Genomic DNA, 23,767 nt, shown 5'->3' with positions numbered 1-23,767 from the left:
CAGGGCGTTGAGGGGGTCCGGTTTGGGGGCCTCAGTGTTGCATCACTGCTTTTTGCAGATGATGTGGTCCTGTTGGCTCCAACATACCGTGACCTTCAACTCTCACTGGATCGGTTCGCAGCCGAGTGTGAAGCGGCCGGAATGAGAATCAGCACCTCCAAATCCGAGTCCATGGTTCTCGACCGGAAAAAGGTGGAGATGAGGTTCTGCCCCAGGTGGAGGAGTTCAAGTACCTCAGGGTCTTGTTCACGAGTGAGGGAAGGATGGAGCGAGAGATCGACAGGCGGATTGGTGCGGCGTCTGCAGTGATGCGGAGTCTGCACCAGTCCGTCATTGTAAAAAGGGAGCTGAGCCAAAAAGCGAAGCTCTCGATTTACAGGTCGGTCTACGTTCCAACCCTCACCTATGGTCGAAATGAGTTTCCTCCGTAGGGTGGCTGGGCTCTCCCTTAGAGATAGGGTGAGAAGCTCAGTCATTCGGGAGGGGCTCAAAGAAGCTCAGTCATTCGGGAGGGGCTCAAAGTAGAGTCGCTGCTCCTCCGCATCGAGAAGAGCCAGATGAGGTGGCTCGGGCACCTAATTAGGATGCCCCCTGAACGCCTCCCTAGTGAGGCGTTCAGGGCACGTCCCTCCGGAAGGAGGCCCCGGGGAAGACCCAGGACACGCTGGAGAGACTATGTCTCTCGGCTGGCCTGGGAACGTCTCGGGTTCCCCCCGGAAGAGCTGGAGGAAGTGGCCGGGGAGAGGGAAGTCTGGGCCTCCCTACTGAGGATGCTGCCCCCGCCACCCGGAAACGGCTAAGCGGGAGAAGATGGATGGATGGATGGATGGTTGGATGGATGGATGGATGGGTGAGGCGGTGAAAAGTCACAGGCACTCCTTAAACCAAGAGAACAAAGGAAATCTGCAACATAGGCCACTTTTATTGCACCTTTTCTTGACTCTATTGTCCATGCCTGTGCTTTAATCTTAGTTGCTAACTACCATGACGTCTCTTTTGTATTGCTGGTTTTTGGTTTTTTAGAATCATTTGTTTTATTTTTGCTTTTTAAAATGTCTATTCTGACCAATGAATCGGTTCTTATCTTATACTACGACCTCTCACTACTAGTGCTAGCTAGTGTTGTAGTAGTCGAGACCGGTCTTGGTCTCGAGACCAAATTTAAACGGTCCGGTCTTGTCTTGGATTCAGAAGCATTTTGACTAGGTCTTGTCTCGGACTCGGGATTTTCCCTCAAGACCGTTCGAGACCAGCACTAATTCCTGATATTTTTAAACTTTTTTATAATGTGATAACACGGAGAAGAACGGGATAAAACAATACTTTATTGATTCTTTAATCCACCCAGTATAATGACTGCAACCTTTGTGTGTGTGTGTGTGTGTGTGGCTACGGAGTTTGGAAGGGAGATATGAACTAATCACCGGTAAAAATCCCAGTAAAACTCTGTCCATCTACTCTTTTCATTATATCCATGACTTTTAAGGCTTTTATTACATAGTGTTGGCTGTAGTCCGGGCCGCCGCCATCTTGGATTATGTCGTCACCAGCGCGTCATCGCCACAAGTCGCGCAAGCGCAGAATGACTCAAATAACTGTAAAGAGGTCTTATATTAGTCTATTTTCTTTTTAAAGGTGTATTTTTGTGGCTTTAGACTCCAATTACATTTATGTATATAATATGTTCCCCACAATATAAACAGGTTCACAATATATTTATTTTTTATAGTTTTTGTTTCCACTGTATCCAGAATAATAATAATCTTTCTCAACAAGAACTGTTGATTGGTTTGTCACATGACTGTTCCAGGGTTTGAGTTTGTTTTATTTAGTTTCACCATGTTTTTTCTTGGCAGAAATGCTTTTAAACACTTGCTGTACATTCAGTTGACATAAAAATCTTGTTTTCAAATATGTAGAATAATTGTGAATTTATCAGTAGCAGTAGTAGTTATTTTTGTTAATTTTTTGCAGGCACCTTTTTTCTCTGTCAAATGTATTTAAAAGAAACTAAAATTAAAGAGAGAATGTCATTTAACTGTCGAACCTTGTCATAATTTAATTTATTTATATGTTTTTTTTAAATAAAAAAAATAAAAATATTCATGGTATTGGTCTTGGTCTCGGTCTCGGCTCCCAGAAGTCTTGGTCTTGTCTTGGTCTCGGTGCATTTTGGTCGGATAGTGTGGTCTTGAACACAACACTTGTGCTAGCTTCCTTGAGAGATAGGTTGTTTTCCTGCATACAGCTATGGAATCTAGCTTCCTCTTACATTTGACAAGCATGTGTTACAAGTACTATTGAATACAAATTTGTCATTTGAACAGATGATTGTGATTATTTCTGGGGTTTAGCCTTGTCCATGCTAAGTACTACCATCTATACCTGGAGATAGTTGTGGGAATATGTGACAGTTGAGCAGAAGCTGTTTTAGTTCAACACTAGGCCGACACTAAACCCCACCTTCATTTCTGTAGATTTAGCAACAGTAGCATTAGGCAACTGGGCTTGTCGGGCAGCCTAATGCCTAACATCATTCAGTAAGAGCTCAAGTTTGTGTCCACATATTTGTGTCTCAGACAGTAAATCTCCTCCTTCTGAATCAACAATGTAGGATTTAAAAGCTTTTAACAACAGGTGTACATTGGGCGTTGGGTATTCTAAGCAAACATATGACAAATACACCTCTCAGTCTCACCTCAAAAGTTGGCACCTGCCTTAATCCTTGACTGTTAACTCATTTTTTGAATGCTATAAAAAGGGCAGTCGTTTTCATTTCCACACATTCAAGAACTGCAGACCCAGCAGATTAGCACCTCAACTTTCTTCCTTCAAGCTTTAAACCAACTGCCGGCCAGCAGCCATGTCGCAACTACTAGCTACCATGCTCTCATTGATGGACATCTTTGATAGATACGCAGCAAATGAGGGAGACAAGGACACGCTATCCAAATCCGAGGTTGCGCAACTGCTGAAGAATGAATTTCCAGAACTGGCAAAGGTACCACTTTCCTCAGAGAGCTCTCATCAGCACAGTTAGGACATTTTGGAGTTAAATCAGACTCCACTCTGTTTAATCGACATTTTAGCATGCAACAACTGAAAACAATTGGTACATTGTGTTAAATATGTTTATTTTAATAGGTTGTATTTTAAAATATTATTTGGAAGTCACAAGTAAGTTGTTTTTAAAGATTTTTACAAACATCGCTAATGCTCCCAAGACTAAGCAGCAAAATCAATCATGCAAATAAGTAAACTGGGCTGGAATTTTGAAAAGTAAAGGTACTACAAGCCATAATTCAAGAAAAAACACAACTGTCAATTCAGCTAACTTAGGAAAAATTTGAATACATACATAAACTGTATGTGTAGTACTGATAAATCCTACTCAAGTAGAAGTACTGTTACTTGATTGAAATTGTACTCAAGTACAAGTACAAGTAAGTCATACATAAAATACTCAAGTACAAGTAAAAAGTAGCTCAATTAAATAGTACTCAAAGTAAAAGTTACCAGTTACTTTCACCCCCCATGTTTATTTGTGGTAAACATCTCATGTATAAACTTAAAAAGGAAGAGACCAAATCTTGCACAATTGTAACTCAATTTATTTTCCACCATAGCATCTGTATAAAATAAAAAGTTTGTCATAATATTACAATTAAAAAAAAATTAAACACCAATTAATTCAATTCAAATGAAAAACAATTTTCAGGATCAAAGTATAGCAACATTTATGAACTCTAAAACTGAGAAAATAACCAGCAATCAATGCTGTTTTGGCACCATGCATTACGTTTAATCTAGTTGGTCGGCTGTGATGTGATGCATTTGATTGTTGTCTGGTCATGTACATGTAAAATTACTGATTTAGAAATACCCATAAAAGCAACTCAATTACAGCAACGTGAGCACTTGTAATTCGTTACTTTCACCTGCTCTGCATATTTGACAATAAAAGTGAACTCCTGGTACAATTATGACATCATTTAGCAGATAAAGAGGTGTCAGATTGCCTAATGCCTTCCAGGTGGGGCAGAGGGACACACGCCCAAACCCTGCTGACATGTCTATCTCTATATGTAAAGACTTGTTTTCAAGTTTTTGTTGTGCTTTGAATAAGTTTTTAACAGCAGAACAATATGGAAAACTGATCATTTTTAATTCTGTAAAAAATGTGTACAGGAACCAAAGAGCAAAGCTCAAGTTGAGGAGATGTTTAAGCGTCTGGATTTAAACGGCGACTCTGTGGTCGACTTTCCTGAGTTTATGGGGATAGTGGCTATCATGACCTGTATGCTCCACGGCCGCTGCACCAAGAAGTGTGATGGATGACCACAACCTACGACGGAGCTTGACAACACTGTCAATGACATGAAACATTAATGTCTCTGTTTATCTCTGGAACAAAATAAAGTCATTTACCAACGTGTGTCTTACATAAAAGTTGTTGTTCACGCATTTAAACATTTAATTAGATCATCAGTAGATGTCAGCACTGGGTCATCAAGTCTGGGTTATTTGTGAGGAGTGCCGTCAAACTTTTTGTTTCATTAAAATAGCATTCCATTGAATTAAAAAGGTTAAAATTGTGGGACTGGTATTTGTTAACGACGCACAAATTATGTTCTGAAGCTAATCGTACTTTTTGTAACTCTATTTAACTTTTCAGTTGCTTTTTTTTGTCATGCTGTAGTTTGAGTTCACTCCTTAAGTGTCATTTGAATTTTATTTCGACCTAAAATACTTTTCCAGTTATCTCTACACAAAATGCTGAATGAAACTGAAAAGCATGTTTGCTGAGTGTTGGATCACTGGAATTATGGTAATAATTACTACCCCAAGGTCAATAGGATAGAGAGGCATTATAAACCAATGCCTCTGCTCAGATGGTGAAAAGTCACAGTAAAACACTCCTTAAACCAAGAGGACAAAGGAAATCTAGAACACAGGCTACTTTGAATGCTCTTGACTGTAGCCGTCCATACTGTGCTTGGTGGAATGCCATGATGTCTGTTTATAGTGTATTAGAGGTATATAGAGAGATGTAAAGACTACTGATATATCCTACACAAGTAGAAGTACTGTTACTTGATTGAAATTGTACAAGTAAGTCATACATAAAAAACTGAAGTACAAGTAAAAAGTATATCAATTAAATAGTACTCAAAGTAAAAGTTAGTTGTTACTTTTACTCCAAGTTAATTTTTGGTAATAAATCTTGCCATGGTTCTCTACAGTAAACGTCTCATGTACTGTATAAACTTAAAAAGGAAGAAACCAAATCATGCACACTTGGAACTTAATTTATTTTCCACAAAGGCATCTGTATAAAATAAAAGGTTTGTCAAAATATACACTTGTTTTTTAAATAGAATAACACCAATAAATCTATTTCAAAATAAAAAATAATTCTCAGGCTCCAAGTATAGCTACAACCTCAATTCAATGCTGTTTTGGCATGGTACATTACATTTAATCTGGTTGGTCGGCTATGGTGTGATGCATTTGATTGTTTTCTGTAGTTTCACAATGTCCGTTGATCATTTTAAAACAAAAACTAATGATTTACTTGGTAACAGTTTTGTGTAGAAATGTAACAAATTACTTTACTTCTTTTAAAATGTACTTAAGCAAAAGTAAAATGACTGATTTAGAAATATACTCAAAAAAGTATAAGTACCCATAAAAGCAATTAATTTACAGTAACTTGAGTACTTTCACCTCTGGGTATATGTTGTTTTTTTTTGTTGCTTTTTTCCAGTGTTGTGCAGTCAGGGTAGGCAAGGGTGAATTTATATTTTCATTATTTGTTTTAATTATAATATAATTATAAATTATTTATTTTTCCATTTCCGATAACCTACAGTACTGATAAGTTTGAAGGTGTCAGCATTTTGTGCTTTTCATAGCCCAAACGACTAAACATCGTTATTTCCTGGTACTGCAGAGATGCTGCACAGTCTCACTCTGCTGTAAGGCAGGAGGAGGCCACACCCCCTCCCAAAGGCATGTTGCTGCTCTGCCTCTGTGTCCATAGCGTGTTTTTAGGTGTTTGCGCATGTGCAGTCAGGTCCCCAAGATGAAAAACATTTACGTCCAAAGGCAGCTCTCTACGCTGTCTTTGGATGTAACCGCGCTATGCTAAATGCTATACCTAAGTTCACAGCACATTAGTGAATTGATACAATGTGGCCGCAGCTGCTACATTCTCTAGCTTGTGGGCGGGATAACTCTACAGGCAGGATGACAGCGCTAGAGACAATAGAGAAACTTTTTTTTGAGGAAAAACGACAGCTTTTAAAAGATGGGAGACCAACACCTGAGTTACCAGACCTTCAGCAAAGGTATGGTCAGAATATTGTTGGTATTTTCTACAGTGAATGGTACAAAAGGAAGGATTGGCTTTGTGGATGCTCTTCACTGAGGCTGTTCTGAGTTGTTGTTGTTGTAGTTTTCTCCGTGTTTCTGTGTTTCCAAACAACGAATGCGCTGCCGTGTCATGAAATATATCTTGTTGGTAGGCTTGTATGGAGGTTATATTAAATAATTGTTTACGTTTCTTTAATGGTGTTTTACGATGTTGATTTTGTTAGATGGCTAAATGCTTGTTCATGTGGATCTTGATAAGCGCATTGAGATGACTTTGTTGTAAATTGCGCTATACAAATAAAGTTGAATTGAATTGAATTAACAATTGCCAGCAGAAACATATGAAATGTTGATGTAACCCAATCGGTGACAGCAGCCCTCCCTAAGCACCCTTGGACTCTGCGTTGTGTTTGATGTTAGTTTGGGGTGGGTGTGATGCAGGAAGACGAAGCACCGGAGACAGATAGTTTGTGGCTGGGACCAGGAGCTTTTATTTTGGTTCACACTGCTCATAGAACGGCTCCACATCCACGTTTGACACCTTATAAATGACAGCAAACAAACAAAACAAAATGAGTGCAACAATATTATTGTGCTTACCATAAATTGCATAGAAAAAATAAATAAAATATGAATCTATTCATAAAAATAAAGTTCTGCACATTTTCTTAAATAGGCATCAGGAGGTAATCAACAAACTTCCAGTTACAATTTAGAAATAACTGAATTAATGAAATAAAAAAAAACCCTTGAGAAATTAAAAGCTATTTCGAACACATGCACCCTGCTAACACAGTGCTAACGCTAATCTGAAAAGGTGGTTCATTCTTACCACACAAGTACAACTATATAAAACACACACAAATCGGTACATAAGCATCTAACATTTTACAGAGAGAAGAATATACCATACTCACCTTATAAATGACAGCAAACAATGAAACAAAATGGGCCCCGCGCTCAGATTAATGTAAACTATGGCGCCCTGTGAGGGACAAACTACTTGTACAGCTGAACTCAAAGGGCTACAAAGCAACACTTTGTGGCAACGTTAAGCCACTACCTTACATTGACATTGGTGGCTTCGATTTGCAACGGTAGCCTACCCTACCCTAGTGCTCACGGCACGTCACTGTTTTTTTCATAGTCTAATCTGGCCACTGAGTCACTCCAGCTGCCTCTTGTTTATGACGAGAAACATTGTGAGTGATAGGTTTTTTTTGTCCGTTACATCTGGTTGAGCTTGCATGGAGGTTACTTCGATAGCATCACCTTGCAGTCTAATAACATGTTTTAATGAATATAGAGTCATTTTTGGCTTTAGCAGAGAATGTGATTATCTCATCAGCTCAAAGACAAACTCATTAAGCTTAAGCTTCAAACCTTAATTTTTATACATTTTTACCAGTAACTTTGAGCAATCGACTTGTATGTACAAAGATTTATCATTTAGTAAGAGATTAATTTAGTAAATCTGGCTTCCTATGACTCAGATCAAGTAAATCACAGACCCAACATCTTTATGGCTTGGCCAATAGAAACCCCTCCTTCTGAATCAACAATAAAGAGATTAACAGCTTTTCAGAGGGAATATACTGTATGTTGGGTGTTGGCGGTACTTAGGTTGTATTGACATTGTAAGCCAACATCTATTGCAAATACTCCACCAACCTCCCACCATCACCTCTCCCTTAGTAATTTGCCTTTATCCTTGACTCCTATCTCATTTCTCGAATGCTATAAAAACAGCAATCCTTTTCACGTCCACACATTCAACGACTACCGATCCACCGGAGAAGCACCTCTACTTTCCTTCTTCACGCACTCACCACCTACCAAGCAGCAACCATGACGGCACCAGAGTCAGCCATGTGCACCCTAATGGATGTCTTTGGTCAATATGCGAAGGAAGAAGGAAAGAAGGACACGCTATCCAAAGCCGAGGCTAAGAAACTGCTGACGGAACAGTTTCCTGGGCTGCTTAAGGTACCACTTTCCTTAGAGAGGGCTCTGATCAGCACAATTATGTTCTGAGTTCAATCAGGCTCCACTCTGTTTAGTCAACATTTGAGTTTGCAACCACTGAATCTTGGCATTTTGCTTTTTTTTGTGTGTCTTGTTATTAGTTCTTTGTTGAGCATCTTAAAATGGGAATGTCATCCCATATGGAAAGCCAATATTTTTGTAATTTAATGTTGTATTTAAGGGGTTTTACCAGCATGGCTTGTGATCTTGAGACTAAGCAATAATACTGAAGCAAAAGTGTAAACTTGGTAGGATTTTATAACTTTACAAATTATATAAAATATCACAATTCACCACAAATCACTTTGGAAAAATGTGAATATGCATTAACAATACACACCACTTTATATAAGCAAGAAGTTATCGACAAGTACAAAAACCTGCTACATGGCATAAATGCCCTTCCATGTAACTGATGTTTTTGTTTTGGGGTTTTGAAGTAACACTTCAATGTCTTCTACTATGTATACAGAAAGCAAAGAAGCCAGAAGTCGTTGATAAGCTGATAAGCAGTCTGGATATAAATGGCGACGCTGAGATCGACTTTGCAGAGTTTTTGGTGATCGTGGGCAGCATTACATGTGCCTGCCACGGACGCTGCACCAAGAAGTGAAATAGATGATCACAACCAACGATGGAACTTAACAACGTCATCTAACTAAAGCGTCTGTTTCCTTCTAAAATAAAATAAAGTGATTCACCGATGCGTGTACTTATGGTCTCTATGTTGAATTTGAAGTTTCATTCAGAAACAGACTTGAATTACAAACACTTTGCTGGTAACACTTGAAGTTTTATCCAAAAAATAGTACATTATTATGACATTACACCTGTTATTAGCATAAATAAGGTGACATGAAGGCTGTCATTAGGTGTTCATAACCCTAACCCATCGATACCAGTGTTGGTGAGTAACGAAATACATGTAATGACGTTGAATATTCCGATTACAAATTACGAGTCACTGTAATCTCTTACAGTTACAGTTTAAATGGTACAGGTACATTGTCAAAAATCAGTGCCTTACATAACGTTACTTCTCAGTTTCCAGGTTTTAGATGGCTCCATAAAAACTTTCTCCGTCTGTGAATACTTTCCGCAGAAGAGGCTGATGATCACAGTTAGCAAGCTACCGCTAGCTTCTCTTCTATGTTGGGTATCGTATTGATGTTGTGACGTCAGTCAGGGCGCAGGATAGTTGATCTAACTCAGATAACTGAAGAGATGGTGGTGCGTGTTGGTGTGTGTGTCCGTGTGTGCGCGTGAATAGGTATGAGGGTATTTTATTGCAGGTGTTTTTAACGTGATGGTTTCCATGGCTGCTACGTTTGTATCATGAAGTAGTCAAAGCTTTGTTGTCTTCAGTAATATATATATAGACTTGATTATTGATCAGTATTATTGCTTCTGCCTGTAGGTCTGTTATTGTCCAAATAGTTGAAAGCTTTAAACTAAAAAAAAAAAAAATGCTTAAAAATGGCACACATTGATTCCAGAGCTCATTGGTTTGCTTTCAGTGTGATTTGCTTTGCTTTGATTCATCTTGAGGAGATACTTTGATGTTCAGCAGAGTTCAGCTGTTCATCTCTCACAGTGTGAGCGTCTCACTAGTAATTAAACTAATAACTAGTTATACAGATGCTATTTCCTAATACATATTAAAGGCACACAATAAATAAATGTAATTGTTCTAGAAAAACCTTGTGTAATAGACGAGTCGACGAGTCAATAAGGAAACATCCCTAGTCTCTCTCTATCTACTTAATAATGTGCAGTTAGTTACAGATAGCTTACTATCTACAGTTAGTGCTAAGCTACTGTCTATGTTTCCTTACATACAAGTCCTCCATGATGTGCTAACATGGTTTGTTGAATAGGCCAGTAGACTTCACACATTGCATTTAAAACAGATGATTATTATCATTACTGTGAAGTGTAATATCACCATCAGCACCCACAAATAAAGATGACTAATACAACATCCTCTGATTGTATTAGTCATCTTTATTTTTTTCATTAACGGCTACATTCCTACACTGACAAAAAGTAATGTAAGGGATTACATTACAGATTACATTTTTGGGCATGTAATCTGTAATCTGTAACTGATCACATTTTGAAAGTAACCTTCCCAACACTAACCCTACCTACCCCTAACCCCTAACCCTACCTACCCCTAACCCCTAACCCTACCTAACCCCACTAGATCCTTCCACTTCACCCAAAAAATGCCAACATACAGTAGCTCCAAAGTAGTCATAATTTAGCGAACGACACTTAATGACAGCTTTCATGACACCTTATTCATGCTAATGACAGATAAATATGGCGTAATGTCAGCCTCATGTATAAAACTTCAAGTAAAGCATTATCACATTTGTATATAGACAAAGATAAATTGACTGGTGATTGTTAATGAAAGTGTCTATTTGTACGGTTGACGTACGAACAACCCCCTGTGCTATTGGTGTGGTTACCGAAGTACACGTACGTAGCGTCTTAGGGTTAGGGGTTAGGATTAAGTTTAGGGTTAGGGTTAGATTATAACCCAATATCACAACCATTTTTAGGGTTAGGTTTAGGGTTTAGGGCAGGGGTCTGCAACCTTTACTCTCAAAGGAGCCATTTAACCTCATCTCATCCTGAATAAAGTCCTCCTGGAACCAGAAAAATACCGCCTCAATGTATACAATACAGTGTATTAAATTCTATACAGTTAAAATTATATAGAATAATGTTTGAATTAATTTGATTTGATTTATATTGATCAAGTAAATGGCAACTTAAAAACAGTTGAAAATAAAATAAAATGAATTGACAAATAATAACAAAACCGTGTCTTGCATCTTCAAATTCTTACGCATTTAAGTTTACATGAACACAATTTATATAAATAATATTTTTTATGTTAATGTATTTAATGTATTAATGCATGATCATGTGGTCAACACATGCTAATTGCTAATTTCTTGCCACACATAAAGCATGCATATTTAACTGGCACATTGGTGGCTAAAAGAATCTGTTCCCACACAATTAGAATCTCTGTTTTCTTCCAGAATAGTGTTTTTGTTGGTTTAGTTATCTTACCAGGGATTTAAAACTTAAGGTTTACCACAGGTGTAGGAAAGTTGATGGTCTGTAGATGTTGCAGGAGATGAAGTAGGAAGGTGCACAACTTGATTTATTTTTAAGTTAACAAATTGTTATATCATGATTTTATTTGTCATTAATCATTAATAGCCTCTGTAAGAAAATAACTCTTTATTTCAGTATTTTTTTAAAGCTATATGGAGCCATGGCAAAGGACTCAAAGAGCCACATGAGGCTCCAGAGCCGCAGGTTGCAGACCCCTGGTTTAGGGTAAGGTTTAGTCTTAGTCACGCGACCTAAACTGGACAGTGACTGACGATCACATGACCTAAACTGGCCAAATAGGGGCGCTGCATACGGATGGCCACTGCCATCGTTAATTGGGTGTTGGGTGTAAATACTTTTCTGTTCCAATTGAACCAGGCAAGGAACTAAAAAGACCTTCACACCAGTATTATCAAGCCTTGTACTCAAAGTTACTAACAAACCTAACTAGCTGATTTTCCAATGTCTGGCCTCAGGGAAAAACTGACTAAAAACATTCTGTATTATACAGTTTATGAATAATAATACATGATGAAAGTGTCCTCCTTTTCAGATTAAACACATTTAGTGTTTTACAAGCCCTGTAGTTGTATTTACAAAGTCTAAGCCAACATTCAAGTCAAACACTCCAGGCGGGATTACATTACCCACTTAAAATGGTTTGATCTTTGGCTCCAAAACGTTTTTTTTTTTTTTTTTTTTTTAAAGTAAAGACAGATCAGTCCTTCTTCTACACCTGAGCAGCTGCAGGCCCTTCATTTTCTTTCTCCTTTACGCTCAAAACCACCAAATAAGCCGCTACAATGTCAGAGCTGGGAACAGCTATGATCCTCCTCATAAAGACCTTTGAAAGATTTGCATCTGAAGATGGCGATAAGGACAAGCTGAGCAAAGAAGAGGCTAAAAAGCTGCTGTTGACAGAGCTGCCTGGTCTGCTGCAGGTACCACTCTCCTTGGGGAAGGTTATTTTAGCAAGGTTTTATTTTCTATATTAATACTACTAGTACAGTGCCCGTTGGAAGCTGAGGGACATTTAGCTGCACCTTACCTGCATTTAAGACATGCATCATACTATGGGGTGCCAAGTGTAAAAATGTAGTATAAAAGTTGTAGCTTAACACATTTTCATTATTTATCTCACTTTTCTCATATTTTGCACATTTTCCTACATTTAACACAACATTTAACCACATATATAGAGGTTTAAAAAAAAGCATGAAATCTAAATATTTAAATCTAAATCTAAACGTTGAATGTTAAATCTAAATCTAAATGTTGAACTTAAATGTTTCGCACATATGCTAATAGATATGATATATAACATTTAGATTTAGATTTAAACATTTAGATTGAACATATATTATTTAGATTTAGTTTTAAACATTTAGATTTAGATTTAACATTTAGACTTAGATTTAACATTTAGATGTAACATATAACATTTAGATTTAGATTTAAAATTTATATATAAATTTAACATTTAGATATAACATATACCATTTAGATTTAAATATTTAGATTGAATGCTTTTTTTTAACCTCTATATATGTGGTTAAATGTTATGTTAAAGGTAGGAAAATGTGCTAAATATGAGAAAAGTGAGATAAATATTGAAAATGCGTTAGCTACAACTTTTATACTAAATTTTTACACTTGACACCCCATATCAAACAGCTACTGTTTTCTTTTCTTTTAGTGGCATGCCTTAAAATAACTCAAATTGTGCCTTTAGGCAAAATGCAGGGATTAGAGTATTTAAGACAAGGAAGGACTCCATGTGTTTGTTTTTCCTTGCCTGTTGATAAAATAAAAGCTGCTTTGACCATACCTTGAATAAGTAAATCAGACTGCACCCTCCATCATCGATCAAAAATTTTCGTCATAGTTTCCGTCGACAATTTTTTCTTAAGAGACAGTAACTAGTCTTTGCCAATTTTTTTTTTACAGTACATGTTAGAAAAAACTATATCAACATGTATTTATATTGTCATTGACAAAATATAATAGAAATTATTATTTCATCATATGGGACAAAACATTTTACAAAAACTTTACAAACAATATCATTCTTTAGTTGACTAAAATCTTAAAGCTGCTGTATGTAAAAAAAATTTTTGGCGTCATTTGTATGCTGATTGTAAAGTTGTGCATGCTAAAATAAAGAGCAACTTTTACAAAACATATGTGAATTTTTTTTTGTTTTGTTTTGTTAATTTTGACCGGATTTACAGCAGTATTAGTGAAATTTGTAAAAAAAAAAATATTGTAGAATTATAATGTCACTGTAAAAATCTAAATCTAAATGTTATATTTCAATAAAAAAGGTGATTCCGGATTTTTGACCAAACAAAGCCAAAAAAAATGTACATACTGCAGCTTTAAACTAAATCAAAATTTGCTGTCAAAATTAACACTGATCATCTGAATCTAGCCATAGTTGTTGACACTGAGAGGCTCAAATTTACAATTCCTACAACCATGGTAAATACAGTATAAAAACTTTCCAACTGCTAAACTAATTATATTCAGACATAGAAAGCAAAGAAAGTATCACTTAACGTAAACTTTTTTATAATGTGTATTGTCTAGCTGTATTTCAATGAAGAAGTGAACTTTCTCAAATCAAAATTTCATTAACTTAACAATAATGTTTACCTCTACAGGGAGCCGACCAACCATGACAAGTTGATGAAATTTTAAATGTTCTGGATGACAACAAAGACTCCCAAATCGACCTAGAAGAGTTCTTGAGACTCGTGTGTGCTCTAACCTGTGCTTGTCACAAGAGCTGTGCCAAGTGAAGAGGATGATGACCACGGCCCAACATCACCACCACCAAACACGGACAAAATACAATATTTTGCTTTGTTTTCAGAAACCAAATAAAGTGATGAGCTAACATGTGCATGAATGTTAATAAATGCCAGACTATGGGTAGTCCCCAGACACCCAGGTAGGGGTCACCAACCTTCCTGGATTGGCGAACTAGTTCAAAAGTACTGAATACCACTTTGATAGACTCTTCTGAAACACTGAAATTTCACGGTTTCACTTGAATGACAAGGAAAGATAATAAAGATGACTAGCAGTCAGAAAAAAAGGTAGGATATATTGAAGTTGCAACATGCAATTCTTAATTTCCCTTAATTTATGTAATTGTTTCATTTTCAAACAACCACTTCTGAAACATTTCATAGGAAATCATTATGTTCCTATTCTATAAGCCATTAACAAATAATTATATGTAACATGGGAATTTATTTTATCAACAATACTTGAACACATTTGTCACTATGTTTCAGTGAAAATAAACATTGAAAGATGGTTAATTTAATTAAAAAAATGTATCAAGTGCAGCAGTGTGTAGGTCTAATAATGTAGCTCTGACTACATCTGTCATCCCTATTCATCTTTGTAAGTTTGAAGCCTGTCAAGTAAATATGTAAATATACAGATCTCATTGGAGACTAGTGCTGCTGTTAGAACAGGCCTGAGGGAAACTCATGGTCGCTGACTCCTGCCCAACATCACCAACATGGAGTAGAGTATCAAAGAGGTACTACCAGTGAGATAAAAAAAAAAAACTGGACAGTAGACTTAAAAAGTGAAGGGTTAAGAATGAAGATTTTTGATGAGGTCGCTTAGATCACTGGGAGCCGTGGTGTATAATTGACCCCAAAACTATCTGAGTACCTGCCTAGTCATTAAAACACATCATAATTTCAAAAGAATAACAAATATTTGTCCTGCTGTCTGCTGACAGAAGATTTTCAGGCTCTCATTTTACCTTGAGGTAAAGAGACATGTCTTAAGCCACTGGCATTTGAAATGTGATGTCGTGGCATCAAACACTCATTACCAGCTTTGTCAGAGCTCCATTTAGAACCCATCCTAGGGGCGGAGTCACTGAATCTGAACTAAAGGGTGGTAAACCAGGTGCGTCCCTAAATCCTTTGGTGGTGCTGTTTCTTCACCTGCTGTGGCGCGAATAAGTGTGCGTGTAGACGTGGTTGAGACCGCCCTATTTAAATTAGTTTAACGTGGACAGGTGAGTGCACAGAAGCACAAAATGACATTTGAAGAAGTTCAATTGGAGGCAGGTGGACATCTCTGTCTGCTGCACAAAGATTCAATAATGTAGAAAAGTTCAAACTAAATAAACAAATAAAATTGTTGTTTAGTAACATTTAGTAGTTCCTGTAACTTGGTCAGCTGATCCTGGCCTGACGCTCCTTGCCATCAATGCGACGCAAGAGTTTGACAGTCAAAAGATGGAGAGGGACATAGACACAGGGGCTCACTGGAGCATCCGGAGCGACATCCATGGGTCTCCGTCCAGCTGTTTTTCTCCCTCACACACACTTTATTCTGCATTTTCTTTCACTGGCTTTTAATATCGACTATTGTTTTATTTAAATCAGTTTCTTATCCTTGAAAGGTTCCAGGTTTTCCATCTCTGCTGTGTATTGTGTCAACTATCACTGCCTGTGAGTCTTGTTATTTTCGGCGCAGAAACAGTCACCGCAAACAATTGCATTGTGTCCACTGCATTCATTTATTTGCATTTCCCCCTCCCATTTTTTTGCGCCCCTTATGAGATACGCCTACATTACATATTCATCAGAAGGAAACGCGCTAAATGGATTGTGGGCACATTGTGCTGAACACACACAGTCCTGATTCCCTGGGGTTTTGTTGCACCCCTTATGAGTGCATGGAGTGACGTTTGCACATGTTTTAATACCCCTAAACCTTTAGTGAATCCCCCTTAGAGTCTGAAAGACCCTGTGATAAGATAAGCTTGGTGCTCACTTTTCAAAATACATTTATTCCATAAAAAACCACTAGTTGATAATAGTGACGCATGTGCTCAATATTATTGGCACGTTATTACATTGGCAATATTGGCGATATTATCTTACATCGGCCACTCCGTGGATAGTAATAACTGATAAAATAACATAATTTGCTTCCTTGATCAACCCAGACATCATACATGTATGAAGTAGAGGTCTCATCGCCCATGAAAAGGCTTGCTTGAGTGCTGCTATCTTGTGTTTGGGGAGCAGACTGCAATACAAAATGTAAGTAGGTAGTCACTGTTTTAAGTATGATAGCCTGCAAGTATCTAATTTAAGAACAATTGTCATGAATTTTCTTATTTTGCACAAGGAGTGATTGATTACTGGTGTGACACCATTTTCAGCTCTGTCCTGTCCTGTCTCTGAGAGAAAAGATATTGTCATTGTTTATCGACCAAATGAGTTGTTAAATATCAGCATATTTGCCAAAAACCCAATATCATTCCTCCATAGTTAATACTAACTATTTTGCTATAATAAAGACAGGGCAGGACAGGGATGAGCCCAGTCAAGGAGGTCCATGTTATGTAGAATTTCAGGGGGTACTAACACCTTTTTAACTTGCCTGTTTATTATCTCCACCAAGGAAGTACATTTTAACAGCAAAAGTCCACCTGTATTTTGAATACATACACAGAGTTTGTGACTCACTATTCTGAAAGATGGGTTTTAGTAGATACAAAGACACTTGTGGGGGAGATTGTGGACTTGTTCCTACTGTAATCCTCTGATCTCTCTACTTCCTAATCCAGCCCTGTGACACTTAGTGTCTTTAGGTCAGATCAGAGCTCTGTCAGCCCACCAGGGAGCACTGGCCAAGTAACACACTTTCTAAAGACAGGGACAGTTATGTAATTAGTTACACTGAGCCTGTGCTGCCCTCTACTGGCAAAGGAAAGTATGTCTGCTCATCCTGGAAAAAGTGATTTCTGGACAGCAGTGGTACAGTCAAGCCAGATGATTAACACATCTCACCATGTGCTAACACACACACACACATCTGGATTTCCTTCCTGATGGAGGAGCAGCTGATGTGACTGTTCAGACTGAGTCTCACAGGGCTGTTTATGACACACAGAGGCCTCTAATCGGTTAACAAGGTCACTCTCTCTCTCTCTGAGCATTATGGGAGCTTATGGAGCTTACTTAGTGCCCTGGGCAGAGGAGGATGATGTGGATCTGGATGGAGGACAAGGGACACAGGTAGGAATCAAAACTTTAGTTGAGGAGATCTTTGAGTTCCCTCCAGTTTTGCAGTGATATCGATTTCGAGCACTCGCATTAACTGTATCCATCCCTCCATCCAATGTCCAATATCATCACCATAGGCTACCCTGTATTTGTAGATATGTAAATAGTTAAACAACCAATTTAATCAATCACCTGAAATTTGAATGAAATGACAAATGCTTAAATTATATTGGACTTATTTTAAATAAAAACTCACAAATATCATACTAACAAACATTTTTTCCACTTTCCAAATACTTTGCCAAAACTACGACAAGGTATCGCGATATTGAAACCGTCACAACAAGTAATGTCGAGGGTGTGAGTGCTACGGATTCATTACACAGCAGTTTGATATGTTTTTTTTTTAACTCCAGTTGGAAAGGTCATACCTGACCCAGAGTAAGTATGTCCAGAGTTAAAGTCAAATTTATTTTTCCAACTGCAAATTTTATTTATTTATTGTCCCTTTCCCTTTCCAAAATTGTTATATCGTTATTGCGAGCCCATTATCATCGACTCACAGTTTCTCAAATGGGGGTACGTGTACCCGATGGCACTACAGGAGATACTTGAGAGAAAGAAGGAGGAAAATTAACAAATGAATGCATTAAAAATATGGGGCTTGATAGTGTTTATTTTAGTTATAAATGGTAATCATACTGAATTTTACTTGCAACTCACAACAAAAACACAAAATAAGATTAAAAAAAAAAGATATACTGAATAATAAAAAGAACAAACAAGCAAACAAAACAACAAAATACACACACTAAGAGAGAAAAACACTTACAATTGCCAGCAACACACAAAACGACAAAAAACCAATACACTAAATGACGGAAAAATTCACAAGATCACAACAAAATACACAAAAATAACAGAGAAACACACAAAACAACATAATAAACAACCAAACAATGCAAAAAAAAACACACACTGTGACAGAATAATTTAAATAATACAAACAACTCACGAAAAACGACAACAAAAATACACAAATTAAGAGAAGAATACACTGAAAAATAAAAAGAACAAACAAGCAAAATACACAAAATGACACCAAAAACACACACTTTGAGAGAAAAAATACTCAAAATTACCAGCGACCAGCAAAACGACAAAAAAAACACACTAAATGAGATAAAAATGTAACAACATTACTACGAAATACTCAAAAACAATACAAACAACCAAACGACACCAAAACCACACACACTGTGACAGAATAATTTAAATAATACCAACAAGACACAAGAGCAACAACAAAAACACACAAAATAAGAAAAAAATATGCTGAATAATGATAAGAACAGACAAACAAATCAATCAAAAACACACAATGACACAAAAAACACACAAAATGATGACAGAAATGATCTTGATTAGAACATGAACTGAAAATGGATGACTGTAAATGATAAAAACTATAGAAATAAATGTATTCAGGAGGCACTAAATACTTTTTCATTACACTTATTTACAACTTATTCATTCCATCATTATAGTTGTTTATTCACAGAATTCTGAGCAAAATGTTGTCGTCGGACATAAGGGGGGATTTGCATTCAAAAGTAAGAGAAAGTGGGTATTTGAGAACCACTCGTCTACCGTACCGTATCAAGAAGTAAGTTTATCGTCCAAACCTCTAAAACACATATATATTCCATTATCTGCCATACCATCACGACTTACAGTTGTCAAACAGGACAGTCCTGCTCATATTTATGGAACATAATTAGTCGCACTGAATCCTCCCTATTGGAATCCATGAGATGGTTCTGGTTTGATCCAGCTTTTGAAATGATTGCATATTTATAAAACTGCAGCGTCACTCTGGGTCAAAGGTCATCCTGCACGTTGCTGTGCTCGATCCACGTTAGAACTCACGATGAATACCTTGTTTTGTTTGACACCTCTGATCACATGAGCCGCCGCTGTGTCTGACTCGTCCCGAGGTCAAACTCCCCGTCACAGGAACACCATCAACACACTGCTGCTCTTTGTGCTCCCACTTGCGACATCCGACACGGTAACTTTTTCAAATTACCATTGATTTGATAACGTTATAATGATTTTATCATTATTAACATCAGCCACATTTTTATTACCGTGTTCTTTATACTTTATGCTTGTTACTGATGCAAATCATAACCACCCCGTACAAAGTGTATCAAAAACCAGCAGCTCTGTAACTGACTGGGAAATTCCTTTTCAGTCACTGGAGTCATTAAAAAAGCACAGTGCCCACGACTACATGTTTTTTTTTTAATTCGTAATCAGTTATTTCGAAATGAATCATCCGGTGAAGCCTGTTCCATTTACCGTGTTTACCGAGGTCTGTGTGTGTGTTTAATAATTCGTGTTTGTCCGTGTTTATGACTCTGTCCTTCCACTCTTTTCATTATATCCATGTTTAAGGCTCTTATTAAATAGTCTTGGCTTGAGTCCGGGCCGCCGCCATCTTGGATTATGTCGTCGCAAGCGCAAAACAATCCAAATTAATTTAAAGCGGCTTTAACCAAGTTAAGCGTTTACAAGAAAGAGCAATTATCTAATTCGGAAACAAAATCGGAATAAACCAGCCACTTAAATCGGCTTTAAGTTTATTTCGGAATTAAATTAGCATTAGGAATAATGTGTTTACAAGGTCAGGTTAAAGAGGAATTAACAGTTTATTCTGCTTTAAAGAGGAATTAAAGCTCCCATGTACACGTGGGGAATTGTGGAGGTAAGCTGATAAGGAAACAGAAGCAAAACGTTGCCGTGTAAACAGAGTCGGATTCAGCTAAACACAAGTGTTAAAATGATCAGCTGTTTTCTACCCGTGATTCCGTGAAGACTGCTGAAGTTGCTTCCAATGGTAGATTAGCACGTACTTGGTCATTCTGTGACCAATGTCAGGATTGTTTTTTGTAATAAGCCAAATCAGCATTATCAGTACGCATGCGCGATTCCCGGGTCAATATATCCGGGTCAGAGTTCACGACTGCCCAGCGCGTCAACAAAGCCCCTGTCTAGCGGAACAACCGGCTACTTATACGGACTTTTAGGCATTTACTTTGCTTAAGGTTGTTTTAAGGCAATATGCCAGGGTCCCATTGTTCATTGGCTTAATACGTGGATGAAAGAGTTTTGCCCCGTTCACGAGTGCAATAAAGGAACCTCACGATGTATATGCGACCCGCCATACGTACTCATCCCATTTCCTACTGAAAGAAAAGATCCAGAACGTCGTGCCGAATGGATTAAATCAGTAAGTTTGACATATACTGTAAAGCTCCCATGTACAGTAAACTAGTATATAAATATTATATTGTGGTGTACATGTTAGAGAGGTGTCTCTCACCCAGCAGGTTTCGGGGGTTTGTTGGCGTCCTTTTCTTTCTCTCTTTCGCCACAATATGCCCGATCCCCCCAGGATCAACTGTCAACATCGATCTCGAGCAGAGATTTATAATCAAGGTTGACAGCCTCTCGTTCCTGCTGTTTTGTCAAAACTATTGGCGCTTTTTGAAATGACAATGCCCAAGCGAGGGCCACCAGTTCTTTCTTCCTCTTCCCAGTAACAACGTGTCCACGTCTCTTACAATATTCTTTTAAAACATCCACTTTATAACGCTCAAAATATTCAATATCTTTGTCAGACTTGGCCATGTTTACGTTTTATGATACGAGCTAGGCGGGAGCTGGGTAGTCCTGACCTTTGACCCGGACCAGCATGCTTTGCGCGCAGCGAGATGCCGAATCCGCTTATTATCACCGTATAGAAGTCAAGTTCATGTACCATTACTGACCATGTTGTGATTAAAAATGTAAATGTTAGAAGGGAAACAAACACGTTTACCCCCACGTTGCCGGATTAAGCAGGAATTGTAACTATAGCCAGCGAGGAAAGACACGGTGCTAATTTTGAATGCAAATTTTGATTCAGTTTTATCCATAATCTTTTGACAAAAATGCAACTAAGTCACAATTTAGTCACTTCTTCAGTAATAGTCTAGTTTTAATCAACTGAACAACATGAACATTTTAGGTGACTAAATCTGTTACAGATAGAGTCAAATAAAATATAAAACATTGGAGTTTCTGCATTTTTTTTTTGGAAGATTCAACTACATTTGATCAACCTGATGATCTGCTGATGCTTGTTCGTGTGGATTTGTTGTTTTTTTCTTTTTCTCTTAAGGATTTTATATTTTGATAGCTCTTTGAGATGACCGTTGTTGTCATTTGCAATAGATAAATAAAGAATGAATTGAACTGAACCAGCTGATATATGGGATGGTATCAGTGTTTGTAAATACACACAGACACATTTAATGGGATCAATGTGTAAGACCACATGATCACATGACTTCTGATTGGATTTTGTCCCATGTGAAAAATATAGTTCTATTTTTATCAGAATTATCAATATCTTTTGATAGTTTTTCATTCACGTGTGATTTTTTTTCGTCTCGTTATTGTCACTTCTGCGTGTTATAAAAACATGTAAATCAGTGTACTATAAACTGCATGTGTTCTCTCAGGTGAAGATAACTTAACTTGATTAATCTCCACTGTATATATTGATATTAAGTCATAAAAGTAAGAAGTCATTAAAAGTATGACAGTTTCATTTTCTCGTTCCATCCCAACCTTTACTAAGATTTTTGATAGCAAAATTACAACTCCAATGCATACAGTGGGTAGGATGTCTAATTATTCATCCATTTTAATCAATAACATGTGACTTTACAACACTTTTCATTGAAGAATTTTTAGGTCATCCAAAGATCCTCGTAATGCTTTATTAATGGGTGTGTGTTTGAAAACCAGTCACCCAGGCCTGACTTGTTGATTGCGTGTGTGGATTATAGCTCTGCTCAGGAAACAGTTGTTACAGCTTTGATGCCACCGCTGAGTCCCTTTCATACTAAACATTCCTTTGAACTTAGTGGCAGATATACAATTCAGTTCTGTACAGTCAGTCCTGCCTCACTGGATACTGCTGTAAGTCTCCACACCACCTATTTTTAATAATAAATATGACTACAGCCGTTACTACAGCAGCTAGCTGCGCTAAAGAGTTATTGGTCGCCACTTATAGCTGCAGTATGTAAGTTTTTTTTTGGCATCATTTGGTCAAAAGTTCATGATCATCTTTCAGTATATTGTAATCCAAAGTTTTCTGAGTGGACAGTGAATCTCTTCTCCTTCTCCTGGCCCTGTAAATGAAGTTCATAAATCAACCTCTTCCACCATGGCTCAGGTGGAAGAGGTTAGGGGTTTTGATCCCAATCTATACCGGTCTATATGTCAAACCCTAAATAGCTCCCAGTGGTTGACCAGTGCCTTGAATGGCAGTTTGTAGTTCCACTGGTGTGTGAATGGGTGAATGAGCTAGTATTGTAAAGCACTTTGAGACTACTTCAGTGTGGGCATTAAGCGCTATATAAATCAAGTTCATTTACCATTTACAAACATGTTTGCTTCATGGGCTGTTTTGGGCGTTACTATTGGCTGCTCGACTGAAGTCAGGCGCATTCACGTACCAAGTGTAATGACAGATGTTCCAGCAGAAGTCTCCATCGCGGCGTTGGGCACGACAGTTACACAGCAAATCAAGCGGAAAACAGCAGACTGAGGTGGAGAAGCACCACTTTAAAGGCAAGAAACATTCTCGGGAGGAACGGACCGCTTTGCGTCCTCGCCGATCTCTGGGACTGCAGAGGGTCCACCACACACACTGGTGTCAGAGGGAGAGTGACAACAGATGGGATACATCTCGTGTAAACCTAAGAGAAACTTATTTAAAGTGAAATAGACAGATGCAATTCATTTTACAGTCTGGATGCGGAGTGGTGGTTGTCACTCTGCCCTGAGCAGCAGCTGAGATCACAGCTGACTGTGTGAGCTCTCTGGCGGGGAGGAGCTGACGGCAGCAGCTGCTGCTCAGGGCAGTTAATACAGAATAACACCAGGAAACTCTCAACTAGCACAAGATAATTTCCCTACATTTGTCACTATGTCTCTATTGAGAAAAAAGTGTGTTCACAAAAGACACTGGTAAGAGAGGATAAGTTTCGGTTTCGGTTTCAAAACGGAGCGGAGGGAGCATTCTACAAACTGCAGCTTTAAAGTGTAATCAGGCT

General features: G+C 37.8%; 2 protein-coding genes across 2 annotated transcripts; both read left to right on the top strand.

Annotated features, from left to right (window-relative positions):
• Positions 1-2,773: 2,773 nt before the first annotated feature.
• LOC114480605 (protein S100-G-like) lies at positions 2,774-4,435 on the top strand. The gene is made up of 2 exons (XM_028474886.1): positions 2,774-3,001; positions 4,189-4,435. The coding sequence occupies exons 1-2, from the start codon at positions 2,864-2,866 to the stop codon at positions 4,336-4,338; spliced, it is 288 nt and encodes a 95-aa protein (XP_028330687.1). The 5' UTR covers positions 2,774-2,863; the 3' UTR covers positions 4,339-4,435.
• Positions 4,436-8,078: 3,643 nt separating this feature from the next.
• On the top strand, positions 8,079-9,035 carry LOC114480606 (protein S100-P-like). The gene is made up of 2 exons (XM_028474887.1): positions 8,079-8,361; positions 8,873-9,035. Exons 1-2 carry the CDS (start codon positions 8,224-8,226, stop codon positions 9,011-9,013), a joined length of 279 nt encoding a protein of 92 aa, XP_028330688.1. The 5' UTR covers positions 8,079-8,223; the 3' UTR covers positions 9,014-9,035.
• The last annotated feature ends 14,732 nt before the right edge of the window (positions 9,036-23,767 follow it).

This window comes from Gouania willdenowi, chromosome 18, assembly GCF_900634775.1.
Source record: "Gouania willdenowi chromosome 18, fGouWil2.1, whole genome shotgun sequence".
Taxonomy (NCBI): domain Eukaryota; kingdom Metazoa; phylum Chordata; class Actinopteri; order Blenniiformes; family Gobiesocidae; genus Gouania; species Gouania willdenowi.
Note: the sequence above shows the minus strand (reverse complement) of the source record. Positions and strands in the feature narration are given on the sequence as shown.